The sequence below is a fragment of the Petaurus breviceps genome, unplaced genomic scaffold (genome assembly GCF_028583685.1).
Source record: "Petaurus breviceps papuanus isolate PSGF00001 unplaced genomic scaffold, PetGlider_PUasm1.0 91133, whole genome shotgun sequence".
Lineage (NCBI taxonomy): Eukaryota > Metazoa > Chordata > Mammalia > Diprotodontia > Petauridae > Petaurus > Petaurus breviceps.
In genome coordinates this window covers 19,645,601-19,669,824 of record NW_027187419.1, presented here as the reverse complement: position 1 = coordinate 19,669,824, position 24,224 = coordinate 19,645,601, and the positions used below count along the sequence as shown (strand labels likewise).

The following is a 24,224-nucleotide window of genomic DNA, read 5'->3' as shown; positions in this document are numbered from 1 at the left end:
AGAGAGAGAGAGAGAGAGAGAGAGAGAGAGAGAGAGAGAGAGAGAGAGAGAGAGAGAGAGAGAGGAGATAGATGGGTATTTAAGATAGAGGAAAGGAGACACACTGGGAAGGCCACTGTAGTGATCATAACAGGAGGTAATGTGGATGATGGTTGTGTGGGAAGAGAGAAAGGAATAGAAATAAGTGCATTTAGGCCAGCAAGCCTTCTCTCATTAACTCCCAAATTCAATTTCCATGCCCTTTCTGTGCAGATTAAGCCACTCTACTCCTTTACTTAGAAGATTGAAGTCCCCAGAAACAAACTACTTAATATGTCTTTCCTCACACTAAGAAATTCTGCCTTTACCCATGCTCTCCCCTGGGTACCGGGGAAGTTAAGGCTATAGCTTCCTTTGGGTATGTGAAAGATGATTCTTTATGGATCTCTACTCAAACTCAAATCAATATCAGTTCATTATGATTCTATAAGAGGTAATGATTGTTAGCAATTATTTTACTATACTCATCTAGTAATACATATTTAGTCATCTAATAATGGGTATAAGAATAACCAATGTATTAATCCATATTTTGTATAAGTCACATAAGAATATAGATTCTAATAGAAGGGCCCCTCTGATAGCCCTCAAACCTTAATATAATGTTCACTACTTGTTTTTACCAGCCATGGAGCTTACTGCATAACCACAAGAATGTTGACACAGATATCTCCATCCTATTTTGCTCAAATTCCATGACCAAACCAAGCATGGCTGGCATGGTGCAGAAAGTCCCCTAATATATTCTGGGAGCATATGTATGGCTTGTGCCATCTCCTCTTGCCCAACCCCATCCATCTTATGATCATCTAGTCATCAGAGATAGTCCCTGCTTCACCCATCCATGACTCTGCTGACATACTATTTTTAGCTTATACATCATGTCAACCAATGGGATTCTGTACTTGGTGTAACCTCTTTAGAATGTTCAGCTAATAAATCTAGTATCATGTCACATAAAAATAAGGCACTGGAAGGAGGGGGTATCTCACGCCATGAAGAAGGTCTGGGGTCCACTTCATTAGAGGGTGCCAGGCCCTTTTAATAAAGTACTTTGGCTCAGAGCTCTGCCTCAGTTTCTCTTTTAGTCGTTCAGGATGCTTTTGTCCCCACAGGTCCTTAATATCAGCCCTTCTATCTCTCCCAGAACTTTGCTCCAACAATAATTCCTTCTCTCTTATCTTTTTTCTCTTCCTCTCTGTTAGGTCTTTTCCTCTGCCTATAAATATGCTCATCTCCTCAACCTAAAAAACAAAACCAAAGAATCCCTTCCCTTGACTCTGATTTTGCCTTTTTATTGATCTTATTATCTCTTCCCCTTCATTGTAAACTTCTAGAAAATGCAGCTTCCACTTATTGCCTTTACTTTCTTACCTTCTTACTTCCTACTCAACCCCTGCAATTTGGCTTCTTCTCTATCTATCTGCTAAAACTGCTCCTGTAAAAGGCAATTTCTCCTTCACTTCTTAATCCAACAGCCCTTTTGTGATGTTTCAGAAATATTTCCCAGTGCTTTTCACCTCTTCACTCTTCTCTGTGACACTGCCCTCCTTGGTTCTTCTACTCTGACATCTCTTCAGTCTCCTTTTCTGTATCATTCTCCTATGTGGGAATCTAGGCCTCTGCCCTTGGCCCTCTCTTCTCTTTCTTCTCTCTCTGTCTGTCTCTCTAAGGGCCATTTTATTTACGTTAGCCTGTAGGCAACATAGAGGAATAAAGGAGTGGAGAGAAAATTGGCTTTAGAGCCAGGAAGACTGGAATTCAGTTTCTGCCTCTGACACAATCTCACTGTGTGACTCTGATCAAGTCACTTAACTTTTCCAATCTCTGGGCAGCTCTCTAAGACTATAAATTGCAGAGAAGGTGAGTCCTCATCTGGGTAATCCCCATACCAATGAAGTCACAGCTGTAGTTCCCTTGCCTCTAATTATCACTAGTACTAAAATGACTCCCAAGGTCGTCAGTCTTTCTGTCTGTCTCTATCTATATCTTTCCTCCCTATGTCTCTTCCCCCATCTCTGTCTTTCTCTGTCTCTCTCTCTCCCCATCTACCCCCCTTCTCATCTATCTCTTCAACCCCATCTTTCCTCAGAGTTTCAGTTCCACATTTACAAATGCCTTTTCTCCACCTAGAGCTGTCATTGGCACTATATATCCAGCATTTCCTCTCCCTCCTCCCCACAGGAGGTCATCTCCCCAATTTCAATTCAACAAGCACTTGTTAATTGCCCACTATATGTGAAGCATCGTGCTAAGCATTGAGACAAAGATGAAAAACAGCACACCTCTTACATTCAATATTGTATATAAAAATATCTCACAATCTGCGCACAAATGATTAGCAGATCTTCACAGTGTTTGCATTTTGAAAAGATAATAATGATTCTGATTTAGATAGCTGGATTTCCTTACATCAATCCTAAGACATAATTAGTGTGTCATTTCCCCCATGCAACAAATGAATAAACTGGGAGCCTAAGAGGCAAATGCCTTGCTGAAGGTGAGAGGATTTGCCTAAGAGATTATACAATTAGTAGGTCATAGAGTTAATATAATAATAATAACAACTAACATTTACATAGTAAGTACTATATACCAGGTACTATGCTAAGCACTTTATGATTATTTCATTTGATCCTCATAATAACCCTGGGAGGTAGGTGCTATTATTATCTCCATTTTATAGATGAGGAAACTGAGGCAAAAAGTGGTTAAGTGCTTTGTCCAGGGTCACACAGCAAGTAAGTGGCTGCAGTCAGATTTGTACTCAGATCTTCCTGATTGTAGGTCCGGCACTCTATTCCACTGCACTACCTGGTTGCCTACGTGCCTAATAAATCAGATGACCTTTGCTCATATCAGGTTTCTGACATTTAGTACTTATGTCGCTTATAAGTTACTTAATGTCCCCATGAATCATGTTTTTCTCATTTGTAAAATAAGCCATTGGAATAGATGAGTTGTAATATTCCAGTGTCTGGACACGTGGTAGGTGATTAATAAATGTTTATTGACCGATCAATCCCTTCCTACTCTAAATCTATGCTCCCATGACTCTGGAGTTTTCCTTAAGGAAACTCCTCGACTATTTCTGCTTTGCTCAATTTTTTCCCTTAAGACCTCCCCAGGACCAGGTTCTCTAAAAGCAGACTTTCAAGACAATTATGTTTAGGATTTGTGTGTGTGAGTGTGTATGTGTTTGTGTGCTTGTATGTGCATGCATGTGTGCATGCATGCGCGTGCTGTGTATGTGTGTGCACGTGTGCACGAGTGTATGTGCATGTAGGTGTGTGCATGTTTGTATGTGTGTGCATGTGTATGTACATGCATACGTGCGTGTGTGTGTGTGTGTGTGTGTGTGAACAGGGAAAGGCAGAGAGAGAGTTGAAGAGTGGGAGAGTCCAGTGCTCACTGAGGTGCCAGTGGCAGGGCACATATGAATCATCTGTCAGTATGCAAGCAGTTTTTAGTTAGGTGACTGCTTGAAATAATGATGTCTCCACTTTTCCAACTTACATGGATCCCTGAAACCATGCAGGAGCCTGGCGTGTTTCATTTTGGGTGCATATTGAGCTCACCTGTCTTTGAAGAAAAGTAATTCCTTCCCTAGCATTGTCACAGCATCGAAGGATGAGGTGGAGTCACAGATATCAGGGTCTGACGGCCTGTGAGGAGGAGCATTGGGCACATTGGGTCTTTCGGTGACTGCTCTGCGAGGTCCTAGGATTCAAAAACAAAGCTGGCAAAATAGACTTTTTTAAAAGTCCCTTATTCCTTTGGTGGCAGATATTCAGGATACTTGTGTGACTTCTTCATCCTTTAAGGATCACCTTCTTTCTAGAGCCTTACTCATTTTAGAGATGGAGAAACTGAGGCTCTGAGGGGTTAAATGACTTTTCTAAAGTCATAGGATTAGTTGGGGACATAGCAGGGTCAAGAACTCAGAGAAAAGGACTTGATTCCCAGTTATAGGCTCTATCTCAATCTACTATAATGAGGGGTTGTCTAATCTGCTCTGGGAAATCAGAGGTAGAGCTGTCATTAGTTGTCGTTCCAAAGTGTTCTAATACCCTTACGTTGTTCTTTGCACTTGGGCATTTGGAAGAAATGCAAGCTCACTTAGGTTTCTGAACATGGCTATAAAGTATCCTTCTTATCTCAGGAGGTGAGTGCTGATCTAAGATCCAAGGAAAAGTAAATCTCTCCATCTCTACCCTGTCATGGTCTAATGTGCTTTGGAGAAAATTCTCAACTCAGATTCCAAATCTAAGAAGACAAAGGTGTTTGTCTTCTTAAAATGTGACTGGGATAAGGTTAAGCCTAAGCAATCTTTACTTAAGTAGCCATTGTCAAAGCTCAAAAACCTGTAGTTGTTGCAAATCACATGTTATTCCAGCATCACTCAGCTATGCTCAGTTCTCAGATGAGTTTAGGGTTTATACCGTATAATGCCTGGATCCCTTTCACATCGTCCTTGGGGAGGCGGAATCCATAGGGATGTTGGTACTTGTAAGTTGGATACATCAGTGCCGAGGGGTCACTAGAATGGGCCAGTCCCAATGCATGGCCAAATTCATGGGCAGCAACAGTGAATAAATTGAATCCTAAACAACACAGGGGGAATAAGATTAATGTGGAAATAGATTTATAATTTCATCATCATCACAATAACAGGCAATTCTATAACATTTTAAGATTTCTGAAGCATTTTAAGCATTATCTTATTATCTAATTTTCATCATCTCTCTGTGTTGGGGAATTAGAATCAAACATATATTTTTCATTGATAATTGTGCAACCAACTTGTTTACTCAGAAGTTTGTTATCATAGATTATGAATTATTCAGAAACTATACTTTTCCTGTGTCATTAAAATTTTTTTTTCCACTTTCATCAAGAAGATGGCAGTATAATGTTTGGCCTGTGTCTCTTTCCTTACTTTTGTACAAGTGGGGCCACTAAAGGAAAATGCAAGTTTACTAATGAGGAACTATGGATGTAAGTTACAGGATAATGACTAAATATGGAAAAAACTTGCTAACAATTAGATCTACTCAAAAATAGGATGAGCTACTTTTGGAGGTAGTAAGTTCCCTGTCACTGAAATTCTTTAGATGATCTATTATCGGGGAATATTTTAGTCAGGATTCCAGATTTGGGTAGAAAATTGGTCTAAATGCCCCCTGAGATCCCTATGCTCTTGGTTTACTTAGACTTAGTTATTGGCCTCTTGTCTTGTTCATTGTGACCAAGCCCCGTTTTGTACTCCATTGCCAGCAACTTTGTCCCGATGTCTTCCCCTGTGTAAGCTCCTGCCTTGTTACCCTGTCCTGTTCCCCATACCTTCCAGAGAAGAGACTAGAGAACTCCTAGTAAAGCAGAGATTGTATTATCCATGGCCAGATTCTCTGCATACCAACTGTCTGCTTTGTCTGTGCCTTCTCCTATCAGGTTGCCCAGATGCTGTGTTCTTTCAATGTACTGAGATAAGATCCTATTGTCCTTCACTGGAACTGCCAGATACTGATAGTCAATCCATCTAGACCTCTGTAGCTGGATGGTGCCATATTTTCTTGATGCTCCACTCATCAGCTCAGGGTGTCTCCTAGACCCATCAAGACTGTCCTGAACCATTTGACTCACCCTATTAAGTCTCTAATTTCCAGGTTCCAATAATCCCCAATCTGGTCCAATCTGTCAATGTGCAATCACTGAGTCCTGGTACTGACAGATAATGGGCAGAGAGAGGAGCTAAGACTCAGATTAGTCAATTTTGCTAGTTCTTTGTTTTCTGAGCAGGGCATAGAATTTCATCCTATGATTCCATCATTTCAACTCCTGGTATGGAAATTACCTCTACCAATGCCCACCCGTAACTATTAAGCAATTTAGAGTCCAAGAGAATTGTACAGATCACTGGACAATTAAGGTTACATGACTTGCCCAGGATCACGTGACTTATTGACTCTAAGGAAGACTTTCTATCCACCAAGCCACACTCTACCCACTAAACCATTTCCTCATGCTGTTTATAATTATTGCCTACTAAATCATTTAATGAAGTAAGACACTAAAGTCAATGGAAAAGTAAGATGGAGAGTGGGATCTATGGATTTCCCTATACCTTTTAGCTTTCTCTTAGAATACACAGTTAGCCAACTCCTCATTATCCAGACGCATTCCATCCACATTATGGGCTATCTGGAAGAGCTGCATACCATTCCAAAGCCTTTTCTTCCAGACACTTTTAAGGAAAACCCTTCCCTTTCTAAATACTGTGTTCCTTTAAGGAGTCCTCCCCTTCTCCTTTTCTCTTATTTATTCAGAATAGAAACTCCTTCAAGGCAAGGAATAGGTCAGGTTGTGTGTGTGTGTGTGTGTGTGTGTGTGTGTGTGTGTGATTTCATGGGTGTAGGGAACTCCAGGTGAGGGCAGCCCTCTACCAGTGCAGATAAGAACCTGTTTTTCAACTCATGGAGAGCTCCCTGGAGCACTGGGTCTTTCAGTGATTTGCCCAGCATGATACAACCAGCAGATGATAGGAATGGGACTTGAATCCAGGTCTTTCTTCCTGACTCTGAGGCCTGTTCTCTATCCATTACTCCACACTGCCTTCCTTGCGTACAGGAGGCACTGAGTAAGTGTTGGTTGCTTGAGCTGAATTGCTTGAGGGTGACAATGACTGCAGAGGAGACCTTGTTGCTGCTTCTTTCTAATAGAGTATGTGGATTATGCTGAAGTGAAATAGACCAAACAAGGATTCAGCAGCACAGTGGAGGGCAGAGCTTTCCCCTTATGGGGTTGAATGACCTTTGTGATTTTTGGCTTACTTGTTTTCCTTAGCCTGGTCCCCTAGTTAAAGGGTGGCTTGGACCGTTGAGCCACAGGGTTTCATGTTGGAGGCCCAGGAGAAGGTACAATATTTTCCAGGTTATGGTGAATTGTGCATATATACCATTCGTTCCCATAGTCCACTTCTCAGCATTGTCGAAATGAGTGTCTCCTCCCAGGCCTTCTCCAGGGGCAAATGCATGGGCCAGAGTCCCTCGAGGACCATCAAATGGGTACGAATCCCCATGATCTACCAACAAACATGCAAAAGATACCAACAAAATTTAGTATGACTTTCTCTGGTTTCAGTGAAACATATTTCACCCAAAACATGGACATATATCCTGATAAAATAGAAGCATTGAATATTGCATAAATTATATTTCAGCATAAAAGACACTAGATGGAGTGGTAAGAGTCAGACCATGTCAAGAACAAATGTAATCAGATTGATTTTTCCCTGTCTTTTTGGTAGGGGAAAGCTTCTTGAGTGTTCTAGGGCTAAGTACAGCATTCTTGGTGGTTCCCACTAAGAACCAAACCAATATCCATGGTCAATTCTAGGAGTTTTAGATTAGGTCAGTTCTCACTCTGTGTCTTAGAATCCCTAGTTTCCTTCAAAGATCAAGAGCCACCTTCTATATCAGGCCTATCCTGATCCCACTAGCTATTTGTGCCTATTGTCCTCTCCACTTTTCCCCACTTAGAGTTAATTTTAAATGAGCATAAGAGCAGCCTAATAGGTAAAAGAAGTGAGAAAAGGGCTTCTTCTTGAGGGGCGTATATGGAAGGAAAGGAGGAAGTCTTGATCTTAATGATTTGTGGTAGTGGTGATGGTGAACCTTGAGGAATCACTGTAAGTATTTTGAGTCTCAGCTCTTTTTTGAGCACTGGTTAACACAATATTGTATTTTTCTTTCTAGTTTGCCTTGCCTAAGTCACTGCCTGGCTGAAGTGCATGGCCCATGGAAATCACATCATTAATGTATCCTGGGAATGGCTTTCCTCCATCCTAGAGATGAAAACACTGAAGGCCATTCAGCTAAGTCAGCAGAAGGGTAAGAGAAAGAGAGGCAGTGGGAAAGAAAGAAGTACGAATAAAAGGAGGTAGAAATTTGTTGTTCAGGGGCGGCCAGGTAGCACAGCAAGTAAGAGCACCGGCTCCAGTGTTGAGAAGACCTGGAGATCGAATCCCGGGCTCAGACACTTAGCACCCACCCAGAAACACCTGGCCGTTTAACCTTGAGCAAGTTACTTAACCCCAATTGCTTAAAAAAAAAAAAAAAGAAATTTGTTGTTCAGGTATAGTGTTTCTATATATGGAAGAATAAAATCAAACGGGTCTTAATCAGATACAAAGGTCAAAAATAAGAATTAAAAATGAGATGATAAACAATCTATCCTACATCGATTTGGTGGCCCCCAATTTTCTGAGAAATGTCTCAACTGTAACTTCTGGCCCAGTTAGTGCAGAGGCAGCAATTATAGTGCCTTTTGCTACAATGTGGATGTCTGTGGATCAGGCCCATTATAGTTAGATTGCACTGACTGGTTGCATCCGAAGTCACACAGTACTATGTGCTAGGACAGCACCAATGTCCTGGCTATGGACAGAGCACAAGAAGGATACGTTACCTCCAATTTCAAATGAGATCATGATATCTGCTTCTCCTGTGTCTTGTCGGACAAAATTCAGAGGGACCGCATTACTCCAAGCCTGTAGGGCCATGTCTACTGCCTTGTCAACTTCAGCATGGCTCATCGAGGATGTGTATTTTGAGACTCTGTACAAATAAAAAGAGAATGTTTTCCATTTTGTGAAACTGAGAATCATATTTTAATGAAAAAAAAAAAACTTGTCCCATTTGACTGCTTTGCTTCTTATCCTACATATGTTAAGTTTATTCTGCAGAAGCTTTTCTGTTTCATGTAATCAAATTTTCTTGTTTGGTTAAGAATACATCTTTATATAGCTGTGAGAGGTGTATGATCTGCTTCTTCATTTTTAATGGTATGATTTTTAATATTTTATTAAGGTCATGTATTTATTTTGAATTTACTGTGGAGTATGGTGTAAGGTATTGGTCTAAGTCTAATTTCTGCCAGGCTGCTTTTCAGTTTTTCCAGAAGTTTGTATCAAATAAGAAATTCTTTCCTAAATAATTTATATTTTCTGGTTTATTGAATGTTGGGTTGTTGAATTCTATTATTTATGATTCTGTTTTGTCTAGTCTGTTTCATTGATTCACTTCTGCAATTTTTAATTAGTACCAAATGGTTTAGATGACTGCTGCTTTATAATATAGTTCAAGGTCTGGATGTTCTATTTCCCCCCTTCATTCTTCCTTTTTTTCATTATTTCTCTTAATATCCTAGATCTTTTATTGTTTTATCAAGTTCTATAAATCATCTTTTTGGAAATGTGATTGTTATAGCATTGAAATTATAAATTATCTTTGGTAGTATTGTTATTTTTCTTATTTTGATATGGCCCAGCTATGAGCACTGAATAATCCTACAGATATATAAGTTCTTTATTTCTTTAAACAGCACTTTGTAATTGAATCTATACAAGGATTTTGTGTGCTTCCATAGATTGATCCCCAATTATTTTGTAAATATTGTTAAATTTTTTTTTTTTGCTTTTTAGAGGGGGGGCAAGGCAATTGGGTTTGTGACTTGCTCAAGGTCGCATAGCTAGTTAAGTGTTAATTGTGTGAGGTTGGATTTGAACTCAGGTCCTCCTGACTCCAGGCTGGTACTCCATCCACTGTGCCACCTAGCTGCCTCTCATATTATTATTTTGAATAGGGATTTTCTCCTCTATTATTACCTCTTTGATTTTGTTATTATTATATAGAAAAGGTTTCTTTTGTAGCATAAGTAAAAAAATATGTCATAAATAAATATGGATCCTTTATCTCCATTTTTGCCTCTCCTTAAGCCTTATGGCTATTGCTGATATTTTTAGTACTATATCAAATGACAGGGAGGAGAGTAGACATCTTTGTTCAATTCCTATATTTACTGAGAAAGCTTCTAGTTTCTCTCCATTCTATGTAATGCTTGCTTTTCGTTTTAGATATTTTTTGTGATGTTAAAAAGGCCCTTCTATACCTATATTTTGCAGGGATTTTAGCATAAATGAGGGTTACTGTTTGTCAAAGATTTACTTGCATCTATTGAGATGATTATATAGTTTTGAATGTTGTTGTTATATTATTATTCCTTCATAGTATCTCGTGCATCCATCCGTTTTCCCTTCACATAGCCACCAAGCCAGTTCAGATGGTCATCATTTCTTTAAAAACATTTTTTTTTCAATTAGTACTCAAATCTTCTATCTTTCTGAATGAAAAAAATAAAAACAAAACCCTGAACCATTTCAATAGTCTTCAATAGTTGGTGTCTCTACTTTGATTCTCTTCCCTTTCCAATTTATCTTCCGCACAAGTTCCCAAGTGATATTCCTAAAATATTAGTCTAACCATTCCACCCCCTTTTCAATAAATTCTAGTAATTTGGGGTGGCCAGGTGGCTCAGCGAGTAAGAGCACTGGCCCCAGTGTTGGGATGACCTGGGGATCAAATCCGGGCTCAGATACTTAGCACCACACCCAGAAATAACTGGCTGTGTAACCTTGAGCAAGTCACTTAACCCCAATTGCTTTAAAAAAAAATAAATTCTAGTAATTTGCTGTTGCCTCTATAATCAAATACAAGCTACTCTGTTTGGCATTGAATGTCCTTCACAATCTGGCTGCAATATGCCTTTCCAGGATTACTAAACATACTCCCTTTTACACACTCTATGGTCTAGCCACTGTTATCTCCTCTCCTTTAACACTGCCTCCAGCCCAGCCCAGGCGTTCATCACCTCATGCCTGAATTATTGCAATATTGATGGTTGGTCTCACTGCTTGCCTCTTCCTACTCCAGTCCAGTCAGACTGAAGATGTCAGATGAGGGGATGTGTGGAGGAATAAGCATTTATATATCATCTTCTACATGTCAGGCACTGTGTCTTCAAACAGGAGCTCAATGGCTACTTGCTTCATCTATTAGAGTAAGAATTCTTTTCAGGAATGGATTGGACTAATGACTAAAGAGGTTCCTTCCACGGTCAAATTCTGTGATTCTGTGAGATCCAATAGGGACAAGATGAGTTTAGTTAAATTCAGGAAACATTTATTAAGTTTCCATTATGGTACTTAGTAAATAAATTAATTAATAAAGGAGACAGTCTTTAATCTCAAGGAGTTTACATGGGGTGTGTGTATGGGGAGAGGGGATCACTTAAATCTAGCTAGGGAATACCCTTGCTCCTGGGGACGGGGGGTGGGGGAAGAATTATTTCATCTTATGGGAAATACTTCATACTTTTGAAAATGAAAAGATTAAAAAACAAATTTGTTGTTCCAGCTTATCTGTGACCTAGACCAAGGTGGGGAACCTGCAGCCTCGAGGCTACATGTGGCAATCTAGGCCCTTTGACCGAATCCAAACTTCACAGAACAAATACCCTTAATAATAGGGGATTTAAATAATAAATAATAATTTTTTAATAAAAAGATTCATTCTGTAAAATTTGGACTCAGTCAAAAGGTCACACCCAAAGACCTAGAAAGCCATTTGTGCCCTTACGGCCACAGGTTTCCCATCCCTGGCTTAGACCCTTTGCTGTACATTTATAGTTATAGTCATTCTAGGGAATAGCTTAGTCTAAGAAAATAACATGGAAACCTCTTCAAAGACTCCTATAAATAACCCCTATTTTACCCTCATCTATAAGACTCAGCATTCCTTGTTCTTAAGTATCCCTAGCAGCTATCTAGTCCAACCTGAAAAAAGCTCTCTGCCAAATAATTTTCAGTGGTCATCCAGTCAGTCTTTGCTTGAAGACCTGTAGGGAGGGGAAACTCATAAACTCAGAACTAAAAAGAAAAATAGTTTTTGAGCTTTTCATTGAGGCAGTGGATATAGAGCTGGGCCTGGAGTCAGGAAGACCTGAGTTAAAATCTAGCTTCAAATTCTTATTAGCTATGTGACCCTAAGCTCAGTCTCCTCATCTGGAAAATAAGGATAATAATACCTACCTCTCAGACTTTTTTTGAGAATCAAATGAAATAGTATTTACTTAATCCAGGCCTGTTTCCACCACAAACCTGGCTAAATTTTATTCAGTGAGATCTATTATCTATTTTCAGAGCCCCACCTGCTGGATGTCCATAGTCATAACACTTTACTGGCTACCTAGACAAATACCTTGATTAACCCTTACATCATCGTGCATGTTGAACAATTAATTTCAAAGGTTTCTAGAATAGGTAGGTTTGATCATATTCTCAATTTTTTAAAATCAAAAGTTCTAAAGAATGAAATTTCAGGGACCATCATTTAATCACTTCATTCAAAGATGTCTTTTCCCTTTTCCATGTTTATGTGTGTTGATCCTACCTGGCCTTATTGTCTGGTGTATCCAGAATTGCCTAATGTCAAAGTCATTCTGAGAATGTGCTCTCCACAGGACTGGGAATCAGTGCGTCTAATTTGAATCCTGAGCTCTGCTGTTTCCTAAGCATATCATTATGGACAAGTCACTAACTTCTGAGCTTCACTTTCCTTATCTGGAAAACGATGAAGGTAGACCAGATGACTTCTAATGCCGTTCTAGTTTATTGTCTATGATGTTATTATATTTAAAGATTTCAATCCCCTCCCAAGTTCTTGTGTACCCTTGAAAATATTATGTGGCATGCTCATGCCTCAGATTATCAAAGAAATATCAAAAAACATATTGCTCTCTGATTCTTGAAAAACCATCTCATTACCTGTATGTCAAAATGTTTTTTTTCCACTTGGGTTCACCTGGGAACAGACGGTAATTGGCAATATCAGGAACACCACATCGAGGCCTCTTCATCATCTTCATAGTGGAATAATCCAATTTCCCTGTGACCTGGAGGCCAAAGAATGCTTGCATTTCTTTAATTTTTCTTTCCATGGTGTTGCGTCCTTTTACAACCATCTCCCCGATCTGGTGTCCTCCTTTCTTTGTGTAATATCTGTCAAGGTATGCCTACGAGGAAGAGATAGGCAAGTGTTTCTTTAATATCAATATTTATAACATATACTCTATGAAATTAGAAAAGTACTTTGAGGTTAGAAATAATTTTTGGTGAAATATCAATTGACCTTTATAGTTCTTACCATTATACTGTGAGTTCCTTGAGAACAGGGGCTTTTTTTGGTCTTTCTTTGTACCCCCAGGGCTTATATAGTGCCTGTCCATAGAAGGTGCTTCATAAATGTTAGTTAATCCATTACTGTTTGCAAAACACTTTACATACGTTATATCCTATTTCCCCTGCCCTAACACTTTGAGATATTTTACAGATCTATTTTACAGATAATGCAACTGCAACTAGAATCAGAGACAGGATTTGAACCTGTCTACCTGATTCCATGCAAGTCTAGCACTCTATCCACTATGACATGTTCCCTTTCCGTGAAAGAAAGCGTGGATGGATATTTTGGTATTGCCTCTTTATTTGTCATTAATGTTAATAGCTTACATTTGGATGGAACTTTACAGATTGTAAAGTGCTTTCCTGTGTATTATCTCATTTGGTCTTCTTGGCCCTGTATGATAGATAGTACAGATACAATTGTGCCCATCTATTAAGATGAAGTTCGGTGAGAATCAGTGATTTACCCAACCAAGATTACTGATCCAGTAAGTGTGAAACTGGCTATCAAACCCAGATCTTCAAACCCCAAGCCTCATGTTCTTTCTACTGTACTACTTTAAAAAAAACCCTTATTTTATTCTGAACTTAAGAAGCACAAACATTTTCATAACATAGAAAAATTTTAAAAAGATAATTGCATATGAAACTGCAAATTATTATATATAACCTGCTATTTCTTTTAAATATATAATAAAGTTGTCATGTCACTTTCTTTATTTCCTTTTTTTCTTCTGTCCCCCCAGATGGCTACCATTAGACATCAGTGTATGTGTGCGTGTGTGTGTCTGTGTGTGTGTCTGTGTGTGTGTATCTGTGTGTAAAATCATTCTATATCTACTCCTAGTTTTCAGTCTCAACTGATGAATGGCCAAAGGATAAGAACTTTTTTTTAATTCACAAAAGGAAGAAACCTATGTAGTGTTACTAAAAAAAGAACCTTTATAACAACAGTGGAATTTTCTGAAGACTTGAAAATGGGTGTTACACCAAGGACAATGGAAAGGTTTGTCATGAGTGTGAGTCATTGTAACATATTGATTTAGGGATTATAAAAGATAAATTGTATAAAAGATGTTATCAAAGAATATATGAGTCAAAAATATTCAGACCTACAAAAAAACTAAATAGGTTGTGGTCAGAGGGAAGGATAACCTATGGATAGCTCATGTACTCCACTGATATTGTCAAGACAGCAACAGAAAGTGAAGAAGGTTTCCATCATGTTGGATTGGGCCTTTTGTAGTGAATTTATGGAAGATCATAAAAAATTCTTACAGGGCACACGTATGTAGGTGAACTGTAAGTTCATCTGGAGAAAATGCCTACATCAAGGATGTAAAGAAGAAAGAATTACTTTTTAAAGTGGAAAATGTTCAATTTAGGCCTCTTATAGAAAAGTCACAGAGTAAGACAAATGTCTAAGTAGAGATGGTTATCAAATTGTGTACATTCAGTGACCCACCTGGCATTTCTGAAGTCTTATGAGCTTATTACTTAATATAATAATTAAAAGTATGATATGCTTACATGTGGGATCACAGATTCAGAGTTAGGAGGAACCTTAGATGTAAACTAGTCTAGTCCCATCATTTTATTTGAGGGAGGCCCATTGGGTTAAGAGCCTTGTGTGCTCAAGGTCACACACAGAAAATGATAAAGGCAGGATTTGAACCTATGTCTTCTGACACCAGTCCGATTTCTTTCAATGGTAGCACTCTGAAATTAATTTAAATGTTACCGGATAGTGACTATAAATTAACTTTAAATTACTGTCCTTTGAAAGAGTATTGATCTATTTTGGGGAGAAAAGTAATCAGGGTTTGTATAGAACTCTCTAATGTCCCTATTTACAAGTGTAGATTAGTGGGAAGAACATTGCATCTGTAGTTTATGCTGCTTCTACTACATTGAATTAAGTCACTTTTGTTTATGATATGGAGATATGGAGGTCTGACCAGATGATGCCTAGGGTTTCTCTTCTACCAAAAAATCCATAATTAAATCAGATATTTGTTCTCTCTCTTGCTAGCTATGGACTTGCAAGATCAGTAGAGACAGACACAGCCCATGTGGACCAAGGAATATTGAATGGATTTATTTAAAAAAAAAACAATTCATCCAAAAAGCTATTATTTTACACAGTATCTATGATTTCTGTAATTTTTTAAATGGTGGAGAACTCCCCCAGGGGAAGTCCTTTCACCAGTGCAGATTGCAAACCATTTGTGACTTAGTAAACAAGTGTTATGTCTAAATGACCTAACCAGAATCACATTAGCTAGTAAGAATCAGAGTCCAGATTGGAAATTGTTTTGTGATTCCAAGCTCACTGCTCTACTGCTTCCATTCTATAATCTTTATCTAGGACCATTATACTGAATGTCTATCATGCTCATGATGTCGTACTAAGTAACAGCGTGTGGGGTTCAGTGTTTGTTTTTTTAGTACACTAGGATACACACTTTAGATGTTTTGCTAATATTCAAAGAATCACAAAACCATCCAGTTGGAAGCAATCTGAATATGAACAAAAATCCTTTCTGGGATATCCCCAACAAATGAAGTAAAGAAAGGAAATAAGCATTTATTAAATGCTTACCATGTGCCAGGTAAGCTAAGCACTTTACAAAATTATCTCATTTGACCCTTGCAACAACCCTGGAAGGTAGGCACTATTATTAACCGCATTTTATAGATGAGAAAACTAAGGAAGATAGAGGTTTGGTGACTTGCCCAAGGTCACCCAGGTAGAACATGTCTAAGGCTGAATTTGAACTCAGGGCTTCTTAACTCCATGCCCAGTACTCTCTCTACTGTACAACCCAGCTGCTTCTGAGTGGTCATCTAGGCTTTGCTTAAAGATTTCAAGCAAGGAGCAAAATGCTACTTCCCTAAGCAGCTTATTCTACTTTTGAGTAGATTTATTTGCTGTAAAGTTTTTCTGACACTGAGCCTAAATCAGCCTCTCCATAAATCCCATCCACTGGTCCTGGTTCTCCCCTCTGGGGCCATGCAGAACAAATGTAATCCCTCTTCCAATTGACAGCTCTCTGGTAAAAGACTTTCTTTGCTCCCTCAGTCTTGTACTTCCAAAATTGATTTTATGAACACAGCCATGAGGCTACATTTATCTTCATTAAATTTCATTTCATATTTGAACTGCTGTTCTAACCCATTAAACTCTTTTTAGATCCTTCTGTAAGGCAGCAATGTGGTGCCATGGGTAGAGTGCCTAGTCAGGAATTGTTGATGGTGTTGTCCAGTTGTTTAGTAGTGTCTGACTCTTTGTGACTCTGTGGGACATAGCATGTCAGTATTGTCTGTGGGGTTTTCTTGGCAAAGATACTGGAGTGATTTGCCATTTCCTTCTTAAGCGGATTAGGCAAACAGAGGTTAAGTGACTTACCCAGGGTCACACAGCTAGTAATGTTTGAGGCTGGATTTTTGAACTCAGATATTTCTGACTTCAGGCCCAGTGCTCTATCCACTGAACCACCTAGCTACCTAGAGTCAGGAATTCTTAAGTTCACATCCAGCCTCAGATTCTTACTAGTTGTATGTGTGTGACCCTGGGCAAGTCATTTAATCTCACTTTTCTCAAATGTAAAATGGGGTTAATAATAGCACCTACCTCTCAGGATTGTTGTCAGGATCAAAGTGCTATATAAATGCTAGTTATTATCATTATGCTAAGTTTGCCATTCACATTGTGTTAGATAGCTTTCCCAGCTTTGTGTCATCCACAAATTTGATGTGCATGCCAGCTTTACCCTTATCCAAGTCGTCAATAAAAATATTAAATAGCATAGAATCAGCAAAGATCAGTGGGTTAGTCCACTATAGATCACCTTCCCAGTGGACATGGGACTAGTAATGACTACTTTAGAGTACTTCCCAGATCTACCATTCAAATGACTGTGTCAGAAAATGAAGTGAGGTTGATCTGACATGACTTATTTAAGTTGTCCTTGATTAAGTCATATTGTGATGAAAAGGACCACTCCCTCTGCTGGACACATTTACTAACTATTTCCTCTTATAAACATTCTAGAATTTTGCAAGGAGTTAAGGGAAGTTTCACACCGCTCTACAATTTGTGAAAGTCTCCATTCTCTTCCTTCTTTTGAAATTTTGGACAACATATGAATTTCTTCAGTTCTGCAGCATGTGATTTTTTTAATTTTTAAAAATTTCTTCTTTAATGATGAATTTAACAATCATTAACACAGACATCCCAATATATTTTTATATGAAAACATGAACTTTTGTCACAGTTTGTTTTTAAAGACATTAAATTTAATAAGGCAACAACACAATAGTCTTGTTTGGTTTCCTTATGAACTTCTTTTGTTTTGTGTAGTTTTTTTCTTTTTGGAGGGGGGAAGGCAAGGCAATTGGGGAGAAGTGACTTGCCCAAGGTCACACAGTAAGTGTGTCAAGTGTCTGAGGCTGGATTTGAACTGAGGTCCTTCTGACTCCAGGGCTGGTGCTCTATTCATTGCACCACCTAGCTGCCCCAACTCTCCTGTGTATTTTTAAAAAGGTCTTATTGATGCTCCTTTTAAAAAGCTCACTTTCCACTAAATCCCTCCCCCATCCCTCTCAAAAAAGAAAGAAAGAAAAGCCTGTGCTTGCAATATGTATGTAGTGGGGTAGGGTTTGGAGATGTGATTACATTGGTTTGGGGAACTCCCGGATGAGAACACTCCCTTGACCAATGGAACTTTCTCTAGAATAGTCTAAAAAATGGAGAGGTTAAAGTGACTTGCCCAGATTGATATGGCTTGTATGTGTTCGAGGTGGAACCTGAACCCTGTGTTTTTCTGGCACTTGGGCTCATTCTCTGTATGGATTATACTCTGCCTTTCTAACAAATACACAGTCAAGCAAAACAAATCAACACATGGGCCATGTCTAAAAAAAGTGCATATTTCATTCTGTACTTCTATTTCATATCTTCCCTGCCAAGAGGTGAGAAGCATGCTTCTACCTCAGTCTTCTGAAGTCATGACTGGTCTCTGCATCTCCATGATCTTTCAAAAGACATTCACAGTTGCTCAGCAATCACATCTGCCACTTCTCTCAGGATGACTCTGGATTGTAGTTCATCTGGGCCTGGTGACTTAAACTCATCAAAGGCAGTTAGGTACTCTATTATCTCCCCATTTATCTTGGGTTTCACTTTTTTAATTCTATCCTTTCTAGTTGAAAGATCATTCTCTATGGCAAATAAAACAGTTAAAAATGGAAAGTTGAACAGCTCTGTTTCTCTGTATTCATGGAGCTAAAGTGGGAAGTAGAAGTATACAGGAGCCAACTCAAACTGGCTAGCAAGGGCAGATGGGTAAATTTTCAGTGTGAGCATTTAGAACATGCTACAAATCAGAGCTTAATTTATAGTCATTTATTGTCTATATTTAACAAAGTAATGGAGAAAATATTAATAATGAATATTAAACTTATGTATTAAATATATATACTTTTTTTCTCCTTGTAGAGCTGGTTGTTAAACTTTTTTTTAAAAAAGCAATTGGGGTTAAGTAACTTGCTCAAGGTTACATGGCCAGTTATTTCTGGGTGTTGTGCTAAGTATCTGAGCCCGGATTTGATCCCCAGGTCATCCCGACACTGGAGCCGGTGCTTTTACTTGCTGTGCTACCTGGTCGCCCCTGTTAAACGTTTTTTTACTAGTTCAACCTTGTCTGGAAGGGATGGGATACCTGATTTAACTCCAACATTTTATGGATGAAGAAACAGAGTTAGTGTTAGAGATAGTGTTAGAAGGGTTTCTGCATACTATTCATTCTGTATAGTAATTCTTTCCTTTCTTATGTCTTCTTTTCCCTGATAGAGCTAGATGGTTCAGCATCTTTAAGGAAAAGCATCTCCAGGACCACAGCTGGTAGATACATATTGGAATGGTATTTGGGTAGCTGTGTTCAGGATAGAGAGGTTTCTGGTGGTCATAGTGTGGTACCTTCTAAAAATGCCAGCAGCATTGCCTTCTGAGGAGGTATGGCCACAGTCAGCGCTTATCCTTTGGGAAAAGTTGAAAGTACTATATGAATGTGAAGTATTGTTATTATTTTGATATAATTCAATATAATTTCAAAAATTGACAAACATTTATTAAACACCTCCTACATTCAAGGTGTTCTGTGACTTGCTGGAGATATAAAGGCAAAACTGGTAGCAACTTTCATTTCAATTCTACAGGTGGGACATATATGCATTTGCATAAGTGGGGTTCAAGGAATATTGAGGATGAGAGATAGCTAAAAATTAGGTGGAGGAGGATCAGGAAAATTTTTTTAGGAGGAGGTGACACATGTCCTGATCTTTGAAGGAAAATAATAACAACAGCAACAACAACTACAATAATAATAAAACATTTCTATAGTGTCTTACTGTTTGCACAGTGACATACAAAGATCTAATGTTAGTCTTACAAAAATCCTGGAAGGTAGGTGCTATTATTATTCCCATTTTACAGATGAGGAAACGGAGGCAAACCGGGGTTAAGTGACTTGCCCAGGGTCATAGCTAGTAAGTGTCTGAGGCTAGATTTGAACTCAAGGCCTCTAGAGGTGAGGAGGGAGTGCATTCCAGCCATGGGTTGTGTAAACAATGCATATAGGTGTTAAGATGGAATATCCAGTTCTGGGAGCAGCTACTAGTCCAATGTGGATAGAATGTAGAGTAGTGTGAGAGGGGAGTAGCATGAAATGAGGCTTGAAAGAGAGGTGGGAACCAAGCTGGAGAGGTTCCGAAATGCCAGGCTAAATAGTTTCTGATGCGTGCCATAGACAAGGGGAACTACTGCACGTTTCTGAGTGAGTAAGTGACATATTTAGACTTGCTTCTGTGTGGAGACTGAATTGAATGAGAGGATGCTGGTAACCAGGAGACCAATTAGGAGACTTATTATAGAACAGAGGGGATATGTTAAGAGCACAAACTTGTTAAAAGCATAAGAGATATAAGAGATAGAGGTGTGATAATCAAATCTTAGCAGCTGACTGGATCTGGAGTTGGGATTGGGGGAGAGAAGAGTCACGGTTGCCTTTATGAACCTGGATAGCAAGAGGATGGTGGTTCCTGAACAGACATAGGCAAGCCTGGAGGTAGGATAGATTTAGGTGAGAAGATAACCAGTTCTGTTTTAGACATGTTGAATTGGAGATGCTGATATAGGACATCCAGGACCATGTATTCAAGGTCATTTGATGGTGAATGATTGTAGCAGGAGTTATTTGTGTAGAGATGATACTTGAAGCCATGGGCCCTGATGAGATTTCCAAGAGTGTATAAAGAAAGAAGAGGGCTCAGAACAGAACTGTGGGTCTGCTGATGCTAAAATGGCAGATTTTGGATAATGATCTAGCAAAGGAGACTGAAAAAGTCAGACAGAAGGAGGACACCTGGAAGAGAGCAGCATCAGAGGAGTAGAGAGAAGAGAGCTCCTGGGAGGAAGGGACGGTAGGCGTCAAAAGTATCAAAAGTTGTGGAGATGTCAAAGAGCAAGAGAACTGAGTAAATATTCTAAGATACAGAGTTAAGAGACCCTCAGTAATCTTACTATTATACATTGTGTAATGTTCATCTACTTGCACAATACTGCAAAGGAGACAGAGATACTGAAATGAATAAGCTGTGGTCATATTCATGCAGCTTACCTGCTGGTAGGGGGGAGGTAAAGTAAGTACACTCACAACTATAATTCAAGATAAAACGTGGAGTGCTAGAGGAATTCAGAGGAGGGAGAGATCACTTACACCTGGAGAATTAATGACAGCTTCTTGGAGGAGGTGATATTTGACCAGGCCTTGAAGTAAGGGAAGGAGTTAGACTAACAAACTATAGGGAAAGGCACTCCACAGAGAGGAAGAGTCATGAATAAAGGCAGAGAGTACTTCCAAGTAATATCCAATAGTCCCATTCTCCTAGATTGAAGGACAAGTAAAATATTGAGAAATAATATCAGAAAGATAGACTGAAGATAAACTGTGGAAGGTCTTGAATGCTAAACAAAACTGAGTATACTATTTCTGAATGAAAGTATCTTCTAATAGAAAGGGAGATGGAAAGAAGCCTGAAGGCACTGGAGACATGGAAGGGTGTACCAGAGAGGGGTTTGAATGGCACTGAAAGTAAGGGGGCCAGGCATTTAAGAGAAAAAAAAGCTTTACTTTGCAATCTTGTAGAAGGCTGGCACTATCTACAAATCTGACTCATTCATTCAGTTGTTCATTTGACAGCTATTCATTGAGTATCTACTGTCTGCAATGCCCTGAGTTTCAACCCCTGAGAAAAAACACAGACTAGGGTCTATAATTTCAAGAACAGCTGCTCCAAATAGTCTAGAAGTTATGAACAATGAATGCAGATTTCCACCTGTTTTCTCTTTACAGTCTCTCTAATTTTACAGATAAAAGAATGTGCAGAGTTTCACTAACCTGTGCAATGTAATAGTCCCTCCTTGTTGACCTGGCAGGTGATGCAAATAAGGCCGAGGCAACAGCTGACAATTTCAAAGTGGTGATCAGGAGAAAAGAAAGGCCAGACGCCTGTAGTATCTTCATCTCCTTTAAGCTGGTTTGGAAAGTCTATCAGTCAGTGTGTGAGCAGCAGATAGTACACGTTTGCACTTCGACCTTGTGAAGCTTTTATAAAGCCAAACAGGTCTGTGAACTCCGGGCCAAGATGATTCATGTCTCAGAAGGTAATTATACAGCTGTTTTGTTTATCTTTGATGAAGGGGTATCACAATGGTTCACAAGTTTCAGGAAAAGCTTCATTCTTGGTGATTTGGAAAAGAAAAACAACTATTCCTTATGATTGATAGAAAACCTAATATAAATGACAAGAACTTAGTTAACTAGAATCCAATAAATGCTTCTTTGGCCCTCAGTTTTCTCTTCTATAAAAGGGGCTAAATCAAAATACCTAGAATGTCTCTTCTAGCACTAACATTCTCTAAGTCTATAACTAAACCTAAAATCCATTGGAATTTTTCATCCCCCTCTTTTTTTTTAGAAACAACAATAACGAAACAATAACAATAACACAATAACAACAGAACTACAGGCTCATGGCCAGGCATGGAGTGAGCCTAACAAAGGAAACGTACTTGCCTGGGGTCTTACAAATCTAGTTAGAACGTCTTTAAGTTGTAAAGGGAGGTATGAGCAAGGAGAGAGAGGGGCTATTTAAATATCCACCATGCTAGATACCATAGCTACAAGATAGGAAGAAACATTGTAGTAGAGAAACCCAGAACTTCATAGGAAATGAGATTGATGAAAAGATCCAGTAATAAAATCTGTGAAATGAGAAATCTGTACACACATGAACAAAGAATGGGTAGCAAAGGAGATGAACTTAAATGCTGAAAGCAAAGAGTACAATTTGACTTCATAGGCAACTCTAAGTTTGGTGGCAGGACTGGACTTTGGTTTTGGTTTCAATAGAAAGGCAATAGTTATGTAGAATGGGTGGTGGGAAAGTTACATTATAAATTAAGAAAATACACTCAAGTGAGGAAATTCAGGAAGCATTGATGATGAATATATGGATGAAGATTAACAGAAGCAGAAATATGACATTGTCATTGGTGTATACAAGAGAATACTTACATGGAGAGAAGCAGAGATGAGGAGTTTGGAAAATGGATCACAAATGAGGCACAGAGCAATGGTATACAATGATAGGGGAGTGTGATTATTTAAACATTTGATTGAATTCTTTCTTTGCCAAAAACACAATAACTAATAATGTCTTAACTTGTTTTAATGATAATTTTTACCTTTCAAAGAGTAGGAAAAAAGGGGAAATTCTCTTTTGGATTTGATTTCCAACAGCAGGGAAGAAGTGTTTTCTAGATGGGCCGTTCTACCTTAGAAGTAAGAAGACAGAGGAGCAGAGGAAAGCCAGGTCTAGTGTGACATATATCCTACATTTTGGGAAAGCAAATTTCAAAATGTTCAGAGAAAGAATAAGTAGAATGCCACAGGTTAAAATTCTATAGAAATTAGTCCAAGAGGAAAGGAAAGCTCTCAAAATGAAATTTTGAAGACAAAAAGAAAAATAACTCCAGTGAAGACTGGAAAGTGAGTTATCTAAAGATACCACTGTGGATACATAGGGAACTCATCAATCTAATTAGATTTTAGAAAAAAAAATGTGCAGAAGATGAAAGCAACAGAAGGTAATAGAGGATGAATATAAAATCTGTGGGAATAGTGTCAGTACCCCCAGTAGATAATTGGTAAAATTTTATAAGTAAACAGATTTGAAGAGAAGAAATTCATACTATCAATGGTCAAATAATTCTGTAATATGAAAAAATACTCCAAATACTAATAAGAGAAATATAAATTAGAATAAACTTAGATTTCACAATATAGCAAATTGGCAAAGACTGAGCAAAAAGGAAACTCTTAATTATGGAGGAGATATGGGGAGTTAGACACTGACAATTCAGGGAAATGATTAGGAATTATGTGAGAAAAATCATTAAACCATGACTTGTTGTTTCTGCTATTAGATATATGCTAAAGAAGTTAAAATCAGAATGAAAAGTCCAATGAGTATCAAAGTATTCATAACAGTATTTTGATGGCAAGTAAAAACTGTAAACATGGATTGGAGAGTTGTTGAGCAAGTTGTGGTATCTGAATGGAAGCAAATGTTATTGTTCAGTAACAAATGCCTAATATGAAGAATTAAAATTTATAAAAAGAAAAATTTATATTGACTAATGCAAAATGAAATAAAGAGAACCAGAGTGATATACATGGTTAACTACAATAATGTAAATGAACAACAAAAGGAAGTTGAACTTTGACTACTGTAATTAAAAAAAAAACTTCCTTTCTTAAAAAGAGTTAATGAAATATACCTCCCTCTTCTTTGCAGAGAAGTAAGCAACCATGGAGATGGAATATTACATATATTCTTACATGTTGTCATTGTTGATGGGGGTTTTTTTTGGTCTTTTTTTTTCATTATAAGGAAAAAGTTCATTATAAGTAAAGAGTGATAGGGAAGAGTTGAAATTAGTTGAAATTATATGTTGAAATTACTGTGCTTCAAAAACAAACAT

The 24,224-nt window shown here is 38.4% G+C and overlaps 1 protein-coding gene across 1 annotated transcript in view; it reads right to left on the bottom strand.

The window, feature by feature from the left end:
* MMP20 (matrix metallopeptidase 20) overlaps window positions 1-21,702 on the bottom strand; it is a 54,861-nt gene extending 33,159 nt beyond the window's left edge. Inside the window, exons 1-6 of the mRNA XM_069079956.1 lie at window positions 21,577-21,702; window positions 12,701-12,948; window positions 8,506-8,654; window positions 6,995-7,120; window positions 4,482-4,643; window positions 3,618-3,759 (exon numbers count right to left, since the gene is read on the bottom strand). Of these exons, the coding sequence (XP_068936057.1) occupies window positions 3,618-3,759; window positions 4,482-4,643; window positions 6,995-7,120; window positions 8,506-8,654; window positions 12,701-12,948; window positions 21,577-21,702 (953 nt within the window). The remainder of the gene's footprint in view (window positions 1-3,617; window positions 3,760-4,481; window positions 4,644-6,994; window positions 7,121-8,505; window positions 8,655-12,700; window positions 12,949-21,576) is intronic.
* Window positions 21,703-24,224: the final 2,522 nt, after the last annotated feature.